Source organism: Triturus cristatus, chromosome 5_2 (assembly GCF_964204655.1).
Source record: "Triturus cristatus chromosome 5_2, aTriCri1.1, whole genome shotgun sequence".
NCBI classification, from domain to species: Eukaryota; Metazoa; Chordata; class Amphibia; order Caudata; family Salamandridae; genus Triturus; species Triturus cristatus.
The window spans coordinates 514,149,347-514,165,716 of NC_140588.1; the positions used below are offsets into that span (position 1 = coordinate 514,149,347).

Sequence of the window (16,370 nt, forward strand, 5' to 3'; positions counted from 1 at the left end):
CCATAAAACCTTTTCTTTTTAACAGTAAGGTACCACCTAGATTTCTTTGTTGCTACTCTGGAATTCTTTGCCATAAGGGCACACTTTAGTACTAGATAGCTTTTAGGTCAAGCTGCCACTACGCCTAACATCATTGCAGCTTTTCTGAATGTCTATTTTAGTGGTACAATGTTCATCCTTATGATGAATCTTTGTAGTGTCTAATCCGCTCGAAAGCTAAGTTGCTTTTGTTTTCCAGCAAAGCCTAACTAGGGCAGCTGTACTATGCTGCCTTCAATGGTTAAAAAAAAAAAACTTAGGTTTGTCATGCGTGACATTGTGCTTTGTAATATTAGGCTGCCTGGATCCCCATACCCCACTTTTTTCAAGGTAGTCTACTGTTTTATTTCCCTTCTAATTGGTTCTGTTCTCCATGGCTGTTAGGCTTGACAGGTATTTAGTTGCCACAATTATTTCTCTACATCTACATCCACTGCATCGGACCTTTTCTAGTCCAGTGACCAATTTAACCGGATGCTTAAAGACATTCTATGCCCTTGTAAGCCACATTAACATTCTACCGGGTGTCTCTTTTGAGTCCGATTGCCTTTTCCACCTGAACTCGGAAAAGCACTTCAGCAGGTCTATCTTTTGTATACGGTTTAGAGTCAACCTCTCCTCGGTTCTCTACTCCCTTTCAGTGGTTCCTGGACCTGTCAGTTTCCCTTTTGGATGTGAAATCTGAAAAAAAGTGATGGTTAAGCAAGGTTTCTTAAAAAATCTTTTCTTACCTTATGCTTCACTGTTCAATTCCGTCACCGAGTGCCCAAAGGTTTCACATGCAAACCTAGAAACGAGTGTGCCTGCTTGATATTTGTACCAGACCGCATAATCACAATACAGCTGCACAAGCAGCGCAAGTAAACATGGGCTGCGCAGTATTCCCGACAGTTCTGCTCTCTTTCACCTACCCACCTTCACTGCCTCTCTCTGCTTTGTCACATGTTCCTATGTGCCTCTTTTGCTGATTCTTATACCACTGAAATGTAGACCTGGTTGTCCGTACAAATTCTGTAGCATTCTGCACATAGATATTTGAGATTTCCGCACAAACTGTCCGTCTTTCCAATTTCCAATATCAAGGATAACGCCTAACAAGACAAACTTAAGGAAATTTCCAATGTAGACCAAGTTGATATTCCTGAAATCCATTATTTTTTGTATGCAGTGGCTGCTACTATTCTTAGTTTTTGAACGCTACATTTATTCTTTGGTGTGTTACACTGCCTTAACACTCGCAATGCTGCACTTTTTCAGCTACTCATATGCATCTCCTTGCCAGTGTGTTTTGTCTGTAGTTGCTTAAGGAACTCCCTGCAGACAACCACCATCATCCATACTATTATTTGCCTGTGCAGCTAGAATGCTCCATGCAAGTCTGGCAAAAGTACTCCATCAGACAAAGACCCTTCTTAACTACAGTCTTCCGAGTGGTTTCAACTAAGTATTAATTCAGCTCTATAGCTATAGGTCATCAAATGAAAGGTGAGGTAATCACTTACGATACTTTAGCATCTTACCTATTCCTTTCACTGTTTCTTGGCAAGGCATTATCCCATTTTGTAATCTCTTGGTAATGGCTTTATCCATATTATCCTTCACTGTCGAGGCCTGAAGATATCAATTTCTATCACTCAATCTGGTGGCATTAGTGTAAGCATACATTTTCAAGATTCAAGTTTTGCTTTAGTAGGACTGGTCCATAATTCCTTATCCGTTCCCTTGCGTTTCAGGTTGGTAGAACGTTTTACTTCGAACAAGTTTCAGTGGTGAAGCTGCTTTGTATGGGTATGATGTGACGGAGTCTGAGGATTCACAGTCCCTGCTTTACATCTTAACTATCCTTTACCTCATTGGAAAGCTGTACAATATGTACTATTAGAGTATAGAATGAAGCATCTTGTTTGTCAGAAGTTACTATTAGTTTGAGAAAAAAGTGACTACAGGGTTGCCATGATGGGTGGGCAATACTGCAAATTACTAGCTGTAGTTAGTATGTAGAGTTGTACCATGAGCCTTAAAAGATTTTTCAGTAGTATCCTACACTTTAAAGGATGGAAGGCTGATTCTGACAAGGATGCGTATTTGCGAAGCGCTGCTCCTCGGAATAAGATCTGCTTGCTCAATGATAGTGGCGTTGTGGAAACCAGCCTTTTGAAGGCGTGCTAGATGGTCAGACTCTACTGGGGACTACTAACTTCCGTAGTGGTAGATGCTGCCAGCACCAATGCTTGAAAAGCTCTTTCACCAAAAAATGAACTGTCTGCTCTTTTCCTCAGGCCTCGCTTTATGATGGTGATACATATAACCCGTACGGTTCCCGCACTGTAAGTCTTGCTCATTTTATTTTGTGTGGAAATTATTTTTAACAATGTCAGTTCGTGAACTTAACAAAAACATTTGTCTTCTTTGGTAATTTTACTATTAGCCGTCCGAGTACAGTTCTTATTCGTCCAGAGCCAGCTCAGCAAGAAGCAGCCCTGTGGTGAGAGCTCCCTTCTGCATGACTTTACTTGAGTGACCTAATCTGAATCACAGGGAGTCTGTAATGTGGACCACTTGTACTTACATATGCATGTGCAGCTTTATTCATCTGTTCCAGATTCTCTTCTGCTAACTCCATAATGGGGGCTTCACCTTGGAAACATTGTATAGACTCCCAAAGGTCTTCTTCAGTTACATGTTTGTTTTCTTTTTAACTCCTTTCAACATGAAGGCTGACTCCTTTTTTTTATTTTTTATAGCCGCGTTTTCTAAAGTTTTGGACTAGTTGACTCGTATAGATGCAACCTTTAAACAGAAGGGTTCAGCTGCTTAACGCAAGGAGCCGAAAACCTAAATCCAGTCCTTGCTGAATCACTTCAGAGCTGTCGGATTTTGATCTTAAACCTCATGCAGCAAGTCTTAACCTAAGGCATTAGAAAATGATACACACTTGTTAAAAGCTTTAATTGTAAAAAGCTTTAATTGTAAAGACAGTGGTTGAAAAGAAAAGGTGGATCATCTGTTTCTGCCCTTGTACATCCCTTCCTTATTGTGACATACTGTTGTTGTTCCAGTAGTTGCATAGACTCCAAATCAGGCAGCTGTATGCTACATTGAAGTGCAGAATAGCTAATTGAGGTGGCCAAACAAGAATTCATCGAAAGAGCAGAGGCTAGACATGAGCCAAGCATACAAAAAAATTAACGCCAAACAAACTTGATTGATTGATTGATGTACTTATAGAGCGCAGCTATCACCCTACGGGCATCTTGGCGCTTGCATTGGGAACCCGTCCTGGTTTTTCCCTGTAAGATAACCCGTACTGGGCATCCCCAAGGTGAAAGCCAGGCATCCCGCCGCGGGGGGCCGTTGTGGAGATTAAGCAGGCTTGTTGCCCAGAGCTGCATAGTGTGAACTCATGCTTAGAGTGGGCACCGAAGCGAGAATTATCGAGTCCGTGGACAATTGGGCTCTGGACCCTGCCGCGTCGGGAATCGAACCCAGGTCCCGGGTCTGATCTCTGCTTCAGGGTATGCCTCCTCTAACCAGTGAGCTACACTTCTCCACTTGCACACGTTCACTCTTTTTACTCCCTCTGACACTTGTCACTCACACTCCTGTCCTTCACTCCTCACTCATTTCCTCATTCACACCTTCACTCACTCTTTCACTCAGTGTTTGGCATTAGCTCTTACAACTTTCGTCCATGTTCTCTGCTCCGCCCTCATTGTAGCTTTCTAATAATGCCCATTTAGTTGTCACTCGCTTTCTTTCTTTCTTTCCTTCACTTCCTTTTTTTTTCCTTCTTGCTCTTTCGTTTCTGCTTTCTTTCCTTCAACTCTCTTCCCCTTCTCTTTTTGCCTTTCTTTTTCTTGCTCTTTCTTTTTCTTTCTTGATGCTTAATTTCTTTCTCTGCCCCTTCCCTTCTTTTACTTATATCTTTATTTATTTCTCTCTCTCCTCCCTGTGATTTAGTGGCACTCCGAAAGCCAGGAAATGTTTTTAAAAAATGTCACTACCCAGAAAGTCCATGCCCACACAGGAGAAGCAAAGAAGTTCTCGTGATTGCTAATTCATGTGTTAGACATGCGCCTTCCCAGTGCGGCAACACATCCGCGGTGCTGAGGTCTTTCTGGCTTGCGCTGCGGACGTTTTATTAAAACATTTTCAGTAACAGATAATCAAGATACAAGTGGTTGTGGCTCTAGCCAGCCTCTCACACCCTCACCCCCCTCCCCCCCCCCCCCCCCCCACCCTCCCTGCTGAAAAATAAGATGTGACTGCAGGTTAGAATGAATGGACTCTAGGGCGGCAGAGGCGACAGTTCGTCACGGCTCAATTTTTCCCCAAGGGTCCTAGAGGACCTTGGGGCAAGCCAGAGCCAGTCATCTGTCTCGAACATTAAGTAGGCCGCCACCTATAATTGCTAATTTCCGTAATACTTTATATAAAACATAAATTTTTTTTAAATAGTTTTTATTGGCATTTTGTAGTTGAGTCACAACGGAAAAAAAACACATTGGTCATATAAGTGGCTATGATGAGTATAAATTAATGCAGGTACGCTTCTCAAGTATTTATAGGAAAACATGAAATGTTTGTATCTTCTGGGTCATTTTCAGGTTCTAACATTGCTTAGCAATTACTGTGTGATGCCCCTTCATATAGTACGAGTTAGGAATGTATAATCTTCGTGGTGCATGCAGAGTAGAAACTTTATGTTCGATGCTGACTTCTCTGGGCTACCACAGTCTTTGAAACAGTTTTTTCTCGCTCGCTGCCTATGGTTGTTGAATTCTGAAATATTTAGGGCAGCATTGCAAAAAGCCCATTAAAACTGTTTTAGAATTTGCATTATAATACCTATAATCATGGAACGTCTAGACTTCCTCTTCCAGCGTGATAAAACTCATGATTAAAGCATGTTGCCCACTTGCTGAAAACATCCTTGTGTTCACCCATGCTCCCAAACAGTAATTTCTTGAAAAGTTGCTGTGGAATAAACACAAGTTCATGAGACAAATTATTTGGGATAATGAATGTAATAGAACTAGAGCCAAGCATAACATACATGTGCTTTGTTTGTCCTTTGATATTTTTGATCCCACGCTAACTCTTTAAAAACTGTCAATATTGGGAAAGTCCTTCAAATCTAGGGTAAGTAAAAATGCTTGCTTTGTAAAAAGCCCTGCATCAGCCACAGTTAAACATCCAAACCTTCACTGAAACTCCTCACTCTTTCCCTATGTGGCGATCCTCATAGACCAGATTTCAGTGCCTATATCTACCTCAAGGACTAGGAATGAAATCAAGCCATTCATTCTACCAACTGAAAAGAGAGTTGTGGGGCGGCGGTTAGAGTGGCTGACTCCAGAGCATGGGCTCCTAGTTCGATCCCCGTGAACAATCAACAAATAATACCTAATATATAATACGACAATCACAATAATCAAAGGCCAAGAGATGTCTGAAAGAGAAAAGGCATATAACACGAATTTTGTATGAAAATGTGTTTTATATAATGTAATCACATTATTTTAAATCCAGTGCATGGTGTCCCAAGTAATTGTGAAACCTATATTTCTCGGTTGTGACGCTGTGACATAAAAAACAAGGTTTCATCAAAAATGTACAAAAGCGCCTTTATTTATGCCTATAGACAAAGGTGTAGTACCGAAACGTGCCTGTCAGTGCGAGGAGGCTTGCTCATTAAATGCATTTTGCTACCAATTTCCGGGAATGCTCTCGTTTTGTGGCTGAAATTAATTCATTTGCCTATGTGGATGTATGTATAGCGGCTCACCAACGCCGGAGATCAGCACCCAGGACGTGTGGAGCAGCAACGGTGCCTTTTTGTTCTTTGACATTGCTGCTCCATATTTTACTGAATGAGATGCCTCTGAGGGCAACACATTCATTGTAGTAGGGTGCACTGTCCCAGGTTTGTGCCTGTTGCACCTGCTTAAAGGTGTACCATGGCACAAACAAGTAGAAGTGTTCCTTATATCTGATACATGCCCACAGCTTCAGTTTGTTTTGGTTATCCTTTTCTTCCTCTTTCCGTTTGCTCTGCGATTTTGATTGAAATAGACTTGTTTTTTAAATTGAAGTTTCCATTCATCGTGAACAATTTCATTGTTATGGCACTTTAATTTTGGTTTAATTCAGTACTAGGTGAATTTTTTTAAATCGGATTATTCTGCGAAGTCAACTTTGGGCTGCTCCCAGTTGAGAATTTCTTGTAAGCCCTTTATCTGAAAGAGACTATTAGTTATAGATTCCTTACCTTAAAATAACCCCCAGGCGTCAGATTGGATCCGGAAGTTTTGTCTTTAGCAGTACCCAGTGCGTCGGTAGGTGGCGTCGGTCGACTCTTCATCCGGCGTCCTGGTTGCCGGGATGATGTTGTGGTGCCTATTTAGACCCCCCCCCCCCCCCCCCCCCTGTGGGCTGACATCAGTTATTTCTTTTTCTGTGCCAGCCTAGCGCAGATCCGGAGAGAGCTTGCCCCTTAATCACTTTTTGATTGAACTTTTTTCGACACTTGTGGACTTCTTTTTCGAGTCTTTGACTCCTGGTGCATGAGGGATGTCCCATCGTAGGACCGGCTTCAAGCCATGTAACTCCTGTCGCAAGCTGATGTCTGTGAAGGACCCGCACCTAGTGTGCCTCTGGTGCCTGGAGCGCGACCACTACCCAAATTCGTGCTCCGACTGTCTGGCCATGAATCCGAATTCTTTGCGGGAAGGAAGGTCTCGAGACTGATCGTGGAGCCACCACCCCTCGTCCAAGTTTTCGCACTCGTCCTCGTCGAAGCACAAGAAGAAGGCGAAGCACTGTCGCCCTTCGCCTTCTCCCTGTCGTTGAGCTGACGCGACACGGGATCCGGAGCGTCTTGCTCTAAGTCACCGTCTCTGGCACCTGACTCAGGGACGACTCTGCGCCTCCCCCTGTTTCTGGGACCCGGGGCATCCCCTACCCAGCTTCGTGCGTTTTACGAGGCCCTACTTTGCAGGCATGCTTTCGGGCCCTGCAGTGCCTGTTGGGGGCCCTGTGCCTTCGCTGCTGGCAGCTCCGGCCCCGGCACCAGACAACCCCCTTGGATCCAGGCCTGAATCAACTATGGTCAACCTTACCCGGCGCCTCCCCATCCTCATCCCTGAGATGTACCCGGAGCCGGACAAACGCAGGCCGACGCCGGAGGGTACTTTTGTTCCCTTGTTCATCCCAGGTGTTCCCTTTCCCCCTACCGTGGCTATGGAGGAGGGTGCGTCCTATACAGTGGTGGTGCATAGGGCAGCTGAGGCCTTGGGCCTGGAGCTCCCTACAGTGGCAGTCAGGGCTAAACTCCTAACAGAGGTGCTTCAGCCGGTGGCAACTTCCTCAGAATCCCTCGCGTCCTTCTGGGCACTTAGTGAAGCCCACCATAGCAGTGATGTCACAATAATTGAGGGTGCCCCCCCTGCAAAGTACTTGGAGGGGCCCCCTCCGGACTCTATCAGGAGCTCCCCAGCCAAAGTGCAGTGCTGAGGGGGCCCCCTGGAGCTTGGGGACCCCCCACACTGTGGGGGATGCGGGGGCCTGTGTTGCGCCCCTGCACCATAGGGTCTCCTGTGAAACGGACAATTGCCCACCGCTCGGCTCCGGGCGATACCATTTTCTTCACCCAACACCCTTCCCCTGAGAACTTGGTGGTCTACCCAGAGCTTGATGGCTTGGAAATCAAAGATGCTGGATCATTTTGGGAAGCGCATGTTCTCTTCCTCCAGGTTGGCACTGCCTCTTGGGTCGATGCTCCCATACCATCTGGGATACAGTTGCGCAGGTGTTGCCTGGAGGAGGCCCGCGCCGTCCTGTCCCAATTTTGTGGAAGATGGGAGAGACCGAGCAAAATTCACTATTCGCTGTGAACTGGATACCACTGACTCACTGGGCAGAATGATTGCTATGTCGGTAGCCCTTCGGCGCTATGCCTGGTTGAGGAAGTCTGGATTTTCGGGGGTTGTTGAGTCAACTCTGCTTGACATGCCTCTTGATGGCCGTCGCCTTTTTGGCGACAAGGCATACTCGGCGCTGGAGTGCTTTAAGGATTCTCTGGCTGCGGCCAGATCCTTAGGCCTTGCAGCATCCTCCCGTCCACCACAGTCTGCCTTTTGCCCCTTTCGTGGCTATGGAAGGGCAGCCCACCACGTCTGACCCAGTCCAGCCACTGGCCCACGCAAGCTGCCCAGCCTCTATGTGGCCGCGAACGTGGGTCCCAGCGACGTGGGTCTGGGAGCCAGCGGGCAGGCTAGTCCACTTCCCCCCGCAGCAGCCTTCAAACCATCCTAGTCTGACCTTTCATGCCCATCAGCAGTCAGTGGGTGGCAGGATTCGCCATCACCTCCCCCACTAGCAGTTCATCACATCAGACAGGTGGGTTTTGCAGATAGTCCGAAGCAGCTACTCCCTCCCCTTTGAGACTACCCCTCCATCCATGCCACCGTCTTTCGATTGCATGTCTGAGTATCATTTGGCGCTTCTCTGCCAGGAAGTATCAGCTCTTTTGGCCAAGGGAGCTATTGAAAGGGTCCCGATGCCAGAAGTAGGTCGAGGTTGCTATTCCCGCTACTTTCTGGTGCCCAAGAAGGACTAGGGCCTGCGTCCTATCCTAGACCTCAAGGCCCTCAACTGCTTCCTCCGGAAGCAGAAGTTCAAAATGCTAACCTTGGCTCAGGTCCTATCTGCCCTCGACCCTGAAAACTGGATGGTGGCGTTAAACTTACAGGACGCCTATTTTCATATCCTCGTCCTGACAGCCCACAGGCTTTACTTACGGTACATGGTAGGCCACAAGCATTTTCAATTCACCGTGCTCCCCTTCGGCCTTACCAGTGCATCTCGGGTGTTCACAAAAGTGATGGCGGTGGTCACAGCTCATCTGCGCAGATAAGGGATTCCAGTCTTCCCCTATCTCGACGACGTTGTTGAAGGTGGGCTCACCCCAGGGTGTCGTCTCCCACCTCCAGACTACGGCAGACCTCCTGCATTCGCTGGGGTTCATTATCAACGTGCCAAAGTCACACCTGACTCCCTCTCAGTCGCTCCTTTTCATCGGATCTGTTCTGGACACAGTGCAGTTTGGGGCCTATCCTCCGGAGCAGCGAGTCCGGGATATTCAGGCTATGATAAAGATGTTTCAGACTCTATCCCAGGTTTCGGGGAGGAATGACCCTGAGGCTGCTGGGCCTCATGGCCTCCTGCATCCTGCTAGTGGAGCATGCCAGATGGCATATGCGGGCTCCTCAGTGGGACCTGAAGTTCCAGTGAGTGCAGCATCTGGGGAATCTCTCTGACTATGTCCAGGTCTCAGAGGGAACTGCAACAGCTGCAGTGGTGGTTAACGAGCCAGGACTGGGTCAGAAGCAGATCCTTCTCCCCCCCCCCCCCCAACCAGATCTCACGGTAGTGACCAATGCATCACTATTGGGATGGTGCAGCCACCTGGGAGAGGCGGAGATCAGAAGAGTCTGGTCTCCGGCGGAGTCCGGGCTCCATATCAACCGGTTGGAGCTTCGGCGATTCGCTTGGCACTTTAGGCATTTCTTCCCTCCCTAAAGGGGAAGGCAGTGCAGGTGTTCACAGGCCACACCACCGCCATGTGGTACTGTAACAAACAGGGCACGGTGGGGTCGTGGACCCTTTGTCAAGATCCTCTTCTCCTTTGGACATGGCTGGAACATCAGGGGACGGCCCTGGTGGTACAACGTAGGTATGCATAAAGGTGTGCAGTTCCTATAGATGAGAAGGTCAGAAGAACCTGAAGGATCAAGTCGGGGGATCGAATCCTTCAGGAGCAAGAGCCCTCACACACCTGAAGGGGTGTCATGCTTCATCATAGGGCAGCTCCTCTTTGGGCCGGCGCTGCATTACCCAATGGGCCCCTGCGGGGTCACTCTGCTGTTGTGAAGTATAAGGGTAAGTGTGAAAGTGTAGTGAATGAATAGTGGTGGGTTTAACAATAACTCATAGGGAATTTAAGTCGATCTTTAATGTATGTAACCCTAGGTAATACTAAAAACAAATATAGGTCAGAGTGGGTATAATGGTCCACTTTAGCTCTAAGCACAGTTGTTGGTCAACATGTTTCTTACCGAAAATGTCATGAATGATCCGGGCAATTCGTCAGAACCGTGGAATGTGAAAAAGCTAAACTACTCCAAGGGAGGACGGTCTGGGGTGCTAGTGTCACCTTGTGCCGTGCCATTCCCAATACAAGAGAGTATATGGTCTACCTAAATGCAATCAATAAGTAAACCGACCACTAACAATGGAAGTCAAAACTCCAAGAGCAGAAGCGAAGTCGCGCTCGAAGAGCATCGTCCCGCAGTATGGGTTTGCTGCTGATAGCAGGCGACCTACCCCTGGCTCAGCTAATGCTAGTCTGCGTGATGGTTCAACACCTAGCAGGTTCTCTGAATGCCAGGGGGATGAACTCAGCCGTCGGTGCCTGGTGGATCACGAATGGCGTCTTCAGGTGGTGCAAGGTCTTACAGCAGTGGGGAGAGCCTTGGTTAGATCTGTTCGCCACTGAAGATAATGCACAATGTCAGCAGTTTTACGCGTTGGAGTTTCCAAGGCGGCACTCGCTCTGCGACGCTTTTCGTTGCGAGTGGAGTTGGGGCCTCCTTTCTGCCAGTACCACTTCTGCCTTGAGTGCTGAAGATCAAGCATGACCAGGCCCAAGTCATTCTTGTGGCGCCGGACTGGGTATGAAGAGTCTGGTACCCCGAGCTCCTGAGCATGGCTATTGATCCTCCGATCAGACTGCCCCTTCGGGAGGATCTTCTGTCACAGCAGCAGGGGACTGTCCTCCACCTGAACCTGTCCAGCCTCCACCTCCTTGTGTGGGGATTGAGCGGCTACTGTTGACAGCTTTTGACCTTCCTCACGAAGTCTGTACTGTCATCTTGGCAGCCAGGCATCCCTCCACTAAGACGGTATGTGCCTGTCAATGAAACAAGTTTGTGGCATGGTGCACAGCAAAGGCTGTGGATCCCCTTTCTGCCCCTCTTTCTGAGGTTCTTTTGTTTCTTCTCTCTTTGGTCCAGCAGGGTTCCGCTCTGGGCACTCTTAAAGGGTATCTGGCAGCCATTTTTGCTTTTCTTTGACTACCAGATCAGCCCTCTTTGTTCAAGTCCCCTATTGTAAGTAGGTTCTTTAAAGGTATTATTCATCTCTTTCCTCCATCTCCTTTCATAATGCCTCAGTGGGACTTGAACCTTGTTTTGACTTACCTTATGTGCGCTCCATTGAGCCTCTTTATAACTGTCCTTTTAAGCCTCTCACTCTGAAAACTGCTTTTCTTGTTGCCATCACCTCTGCTCACAGAGTGAGTGAGCTTCAGGCTCTTTCTTCTAACCCCCATTTCTTCTCAGTGCATCCGGATAAAGTGGTGCTTCGAGCGAGACCCTTGTTCCTACCTAAAGTTGTCACGCCCTTTCACATCGGACAGACTAACTCTGTCCACCTTTTTCCCACTTTTGCACCCATTCAGGGAGGAGTGGAGACCACCGTCTGGACCCTAAACGTGTGCTGGCTTTCTACCTTGACTGCATGAAAGATTTCCAGGTGGATGACCTTTGTTGGCTATGTAGGTGCCAACAAAGGTCTGGCTGTGCAAAAGCGTACCATCTCTCGATGGGTCATCCTTTGTATAAAGATTTGTTGCGCTTTAGCTAAAAAGCAACCTCCATTGGGTCCGCAAGCTCATTCCACTAGAGCTACGGCAGCAACTACTGCTTTGTCACGCGGAGTTCCACTCCTTGACATCTGCCAGGCGCCCACGTGGGCTTCTATGCACTTGTTCACCAGACATTACTACCTGGATAGTCTAGTCCGGAGGGATGGTTACCTTTCCCGTTCTGTCCTCCAGAACTTTCTGGTGTGAACTTGGTTTGCAGTCCCTCCTACAGGGTTGGTATTGCTGGGGTATCTATTCTAAGGTAAGGAATCTATAACTAATAGTCTCTTTCAGATGAACAAGTTACTTACCTTCGGTAATGATGTATCTGTAAGAGACCTATATGAGTTATAGATTCCTTAGTGCCCCACTCATCCTCCCCATTCTGCGAACTGACTTCTAGGGATAGGGACTCCCTTGCAGGGCGCTAGTGTGGCCCACCAGTGGTCAGTGTCTTTCATGGCTCTGCGCTTCTGACAATGAACGTCGTGTCAGAACTGACGTCAACATGCAGGGGCGGCGTCTAAATAGGCACCATGACCTCATCCCGGTGACTACCACGGACGCGGAGTCCAGTCTGACGCCTGGGGTAATTCTAAGGTAAGGAATCTGTAACTTGTATAGGTCTCTTACAGATGCGTTGTTACCGAAGGTAAGTACCTTGTTCTTCTTTCCACCTCCAACTTCTTATTTGAAGCAGTTACCATGTTGAGCCAGATCGGCACTTGTTGATTAGATGTTCCCTTAGATATGTTGGGAGGAATAGAGATTACCTTCTTTATCTCTTTTTAGTTTTTGGCAATTACTCTTATTTGCTCTCTTTTGCCAACACTTTAGACGAACCCATAGCAAGGAAAAGTATATTTGGGTATGTCCTTAGGTCTGACTTCTCTTAAAAAGTAACTTGGTTGGCGGGAGACATACACGGATATGTGAGTAGTACGATTCTCACAATATGTGTAGGACATAACTTTACTACATCACTCTTATTTCACAATGTGGAATAGGTCTTACTAAAGTAGGTATATCAAGTGTTAACTGCTTGCAACTCAGACATGATACTTTTCAATAGAACTGGTTTGTGTTTATTTTTAATTACGACTACCAATGCTTCAAATATGCCTTGCTACAGCACGTCTGGATTTGAATAAGCAGAGGAAAGAACTGTGTTCAAACTTTTTATCAATATATTATATCTGGTCTCGTCTTTCAGATTATCTTGCGTGATGTTTCTTGTCACTTTCTTTAGATCTAAGAGTATCTAGGGCTTTGACTCCAAGTGACTCATACGACCATATATATTTACAGAGCAACAGGAGAGGAGAGACAAGTGCCCTTTCACAATGAAGGAGGTGGAATTGGTTTCTTGGATTGACACCGCCTGATAAATTGACGGACCTGTGGTACTCCAACATTTCATCCATCAAAATTGTGGAAGTGCCCTTTCTTTTGTAGCTCTTGAAGTTTCAAAATGTTTAGTTACAAAATTACATATAGGGCCGTCAAGGGAGGGTGGCACTTGATTCTGTGCTATTGGACCTATTGGATGACTCCCTAGTTATAATTCTGCTAGTTCTTTTGATTGTCAAGTAAGAGACTTGCTCGTCTCAACTAAACCCAGAGTTTTACCAGACCTTAATACTCACTGTTGATCTAATTCAGCACTCTGGTTTATTGGTTTGGTTGGTTTATCACCAATAATGTCTAGTTATTGTCAGAGGACTTGTATGGTAAGAAAAGCAAATCAATGAAGAGAAAAATTGTGCAAAATAAAATGTTCTCTTTCTATTCATTTATTGAACAAAGGAGAGGTAAATGGTTAAGGTGGTTAAAAGCCATACTTAACCCTGTCTTCTCCTACTGAAGCCACCCACTCACTAGTAGCTGATGTTAATCACCTCGCGCATCCCTTTACCTCACTTCAGCTTCGGTTTCTCTACACTTAAGGCCAGGAAGTCTTTTACCAGGATTTGTGTCTCGTTTTTAGCTGCATTTATGTATTGTGTGACGTCTTATAGAGTTCTCCTTCAATAATAATAATATACTAGGCGGAAAGCCTGGATTTGGAGCCATATTTAGGTTCCTCTAGGAAGAATATTTGAGGAGCTGACTGTGTTCTCTTGACTAGGTTAGTATCTTAATAAACATGCAGTATTGGTTACAAGTACCTAGGCTGCTGACTCCTAGTAATGCATTGTTTTTTACATTGTTAGTCTTGTCCACAGTAGGAGAGGTTCCTGTGATTATACCTCACTTGTTTCAGCCACGACGCTGAAACTCAGGTCATCGCCGTGAACCCGCAAAGAGGCTCTCTTGAATTTGGGGTCCAGTTTGTTTACACCGCTTAGCTAGCGGGCTGAATTCAATAGACTGTTTGGAGACAGTGTGTTGGTCGAAATATGGCCCCCACTGCCACACCAGATGTTCGATAGGCATTGGGAAATTCACCTCACCATGCCTAGATTTTTTCACGCTATAGGAACCTCTCCACTTGTCTGAAAAAGCAGTATAGAATGTATCTGATCACCTTCCATAAGGTCTTTGCTTTTTGTCTATAGAAGGCCTTCTGAATTGTTAATATACGCTGAAACCTATTGTCCTATGATGGAGGCAATTTCTTTACAAATAATTAGAAATGATCGCGCAAAATTGCTTTTAAAGACCACTCACAAGGACTGCAGTAAAAACTTTGTCCACTCTCCACTTTGAATCTGGGCTTCAAGTATCAAGCATATGTGAAACACGCAGGGACGTTTTCTTTGAGTGAAAGTTATAAAGACATTTTTAATGTGTACTTGGTATTGAATCATGTAATAAATATTAATCAATGCTGCATAATATTGTTTTTCCTTAGTTCAGGTCCCCCATCTTTTGGTGGTTACAGAGGAGGTCATACCCCTTGTAACGTTACAGTATATTTATCGTTCAAAAATGAACCTTTAGCAGTGGCCAATGATTTTTACATTTTAATTACTTAATACCACTTCTGCCAAACTGTTTTCTAGAACAGTGCGTGTTTGTGATGTGCATTGAACTGAGTGTTTGCCAGTTGATCTATTTTAATAATTTACATTTCATATTTAAAGTCTACAGATGATGAAAGTGAAAGTACTGTCTCTTCAGATCGTGGCAGTCGAGGGCGAAGGGATAGTGTGGTGAGCAGGATTCGCATGATGATGTTCTATATTTTGCCCGTTTTGTTTTTATGCATCGGTCACCGCCTGGAAAGTGAGTCCTGTGTTGTGTGTCTGAAAAAATATCGCACTTTTCACGTTCAGCTGCAGGAAAAGTGCAAGTGACACCTTGAGAATGAAACTGTTTTTAAATTCCTTTGTGCATGTCTTGGATGACCTTTTGATCTAATTTAGACTGCGTCATGAAATTGGCAAAAGGCAGCCGTTGGGTGTTTAATTTTCTAGAAAAACACTATACACTGAAATTGCTCTATGAAGGTGCATATGAAGGCAGCCAAATTAATTTCTGTGACAATATTGATTATTTGGTGGCCGTCATCTCGAGCCATAAGAAAATTAGCATGAATGCACGAAAAATAAAATACTTGCACTAACTCCATTATCATACAGAAGGAACCATTATTGTCTTGCTGGACTTTGTGATGCCCTTTCACTTTGTCTAGGGTAGGTTTTGTTCAAAAACTTTGGATTGCACAACTTCCCTACTCGACTGTGTGGGTGTTTTGTTGACCTTATTCGGCGGCGCAGAATTCCTCCCCCCCCACCAGTTAACAGTGTATAAATACTTCAAAAATACTATGGGTCTCTCGATGTGGCTACGAAGATCAATCTTGCCAAATTCAGCCCTAAAGCAACCTTTCATGAATACCGCAGTGATGTTGCTAATGGCGCAGCAAACAATTTTACAATTTTGTTAAGGAATTTATGCAAGCAGTGGTCAAAACACTACCCACACTAAATACCTGCAGCTTCCTTCTCACTCCATTGTATTATTTGTCGATTCTCTTAGAATGGGCCATACAAAAAATCAATGTGTTTACGTAAAGGTGTCTGCCTGTCTTTTTACTCCTATTTTGATTACAATTTGAATTCATTAATAAAGTACAGGCTACATTTTCGAGTGTGTGAAAATTATCATTTCCCGTGTGCAGGTGATGTTGGCATATAAATAACTTTATGACCATGTGTGTGGTTTTTTTTGTGTCTGACGTCAGGTTGGACAAATATTACACGTGGTTTACCTCCTAGGTGTAATAAAAGTACAAAATCCAGCCACACACAGTAATACGTATGTAAATATTTGTTCAGTTTAACGAGTATATATAGAGATGACGATTTTGTTAATGCTTTAAATACTTTTAAAGATCTCTACAAACACAGTTGTTAGTTGTTAACTGCTAGACGCTAATCCCGAAGGAAGAGTTGAGTTTGTGTGCTGCTGCCAGAGTTGATTTTTCTAATTTTGGACTCTCTTTCGATTACTGGTTTACGTGCACACATCCCCACAGGAAAAAGGCATAGCTCATTTCTATGCTATGAAATGGCAACTTAAGTCAGGAGATAGCAGATTTCACTGCTTTCACACAAGCTTTAAACTCAGACACCAAAATGCAATCTATATAACTTTTATTCTTTCTATTTTTTAGTAA

General features: G+C 45.2%; 1 protein-coding gene across 14 annotated transcripts in view; it reads left to right on the top strand.

The window, feature by feature from the left end:
• LRRFIP2 (LRR binding FLII interacting protein 2) overlaps positions 1–16,370 on the top strand; it is a 412,043-nt gene that overhangs the window by 162,622 nt on the left and 233,051 nt on the right. For 7 of the 14 annotated variants that reach the window (XM_085607540.1, XM_085607550.1, XM_085607545.1 and 4 more), the window contains 3 exons: positions 2,319–2,366; positions 2,468–2,524; positions 14,833–14,901. The exons of 2 other annotated variants lie outside the window; for them this stretch is intronic. In XM_085607540.1, coding sequence (XP_085463666.1) covers positions 2,319–2,366; positions 2,468–2,524; positions 14,833–14,901 — 174 coding nt within the window. The remainder of the gene's footprint in view (positions 1–2,318; positions 2,367–2,467; positions 2,525–14,832; positions 14,902–16,370) is intronic. 5 more of the 14 variants (XM_085607544.1, XM_085607549.1, XM_085607548.1 and 2 more) reach the window with 1 other exon arrangement.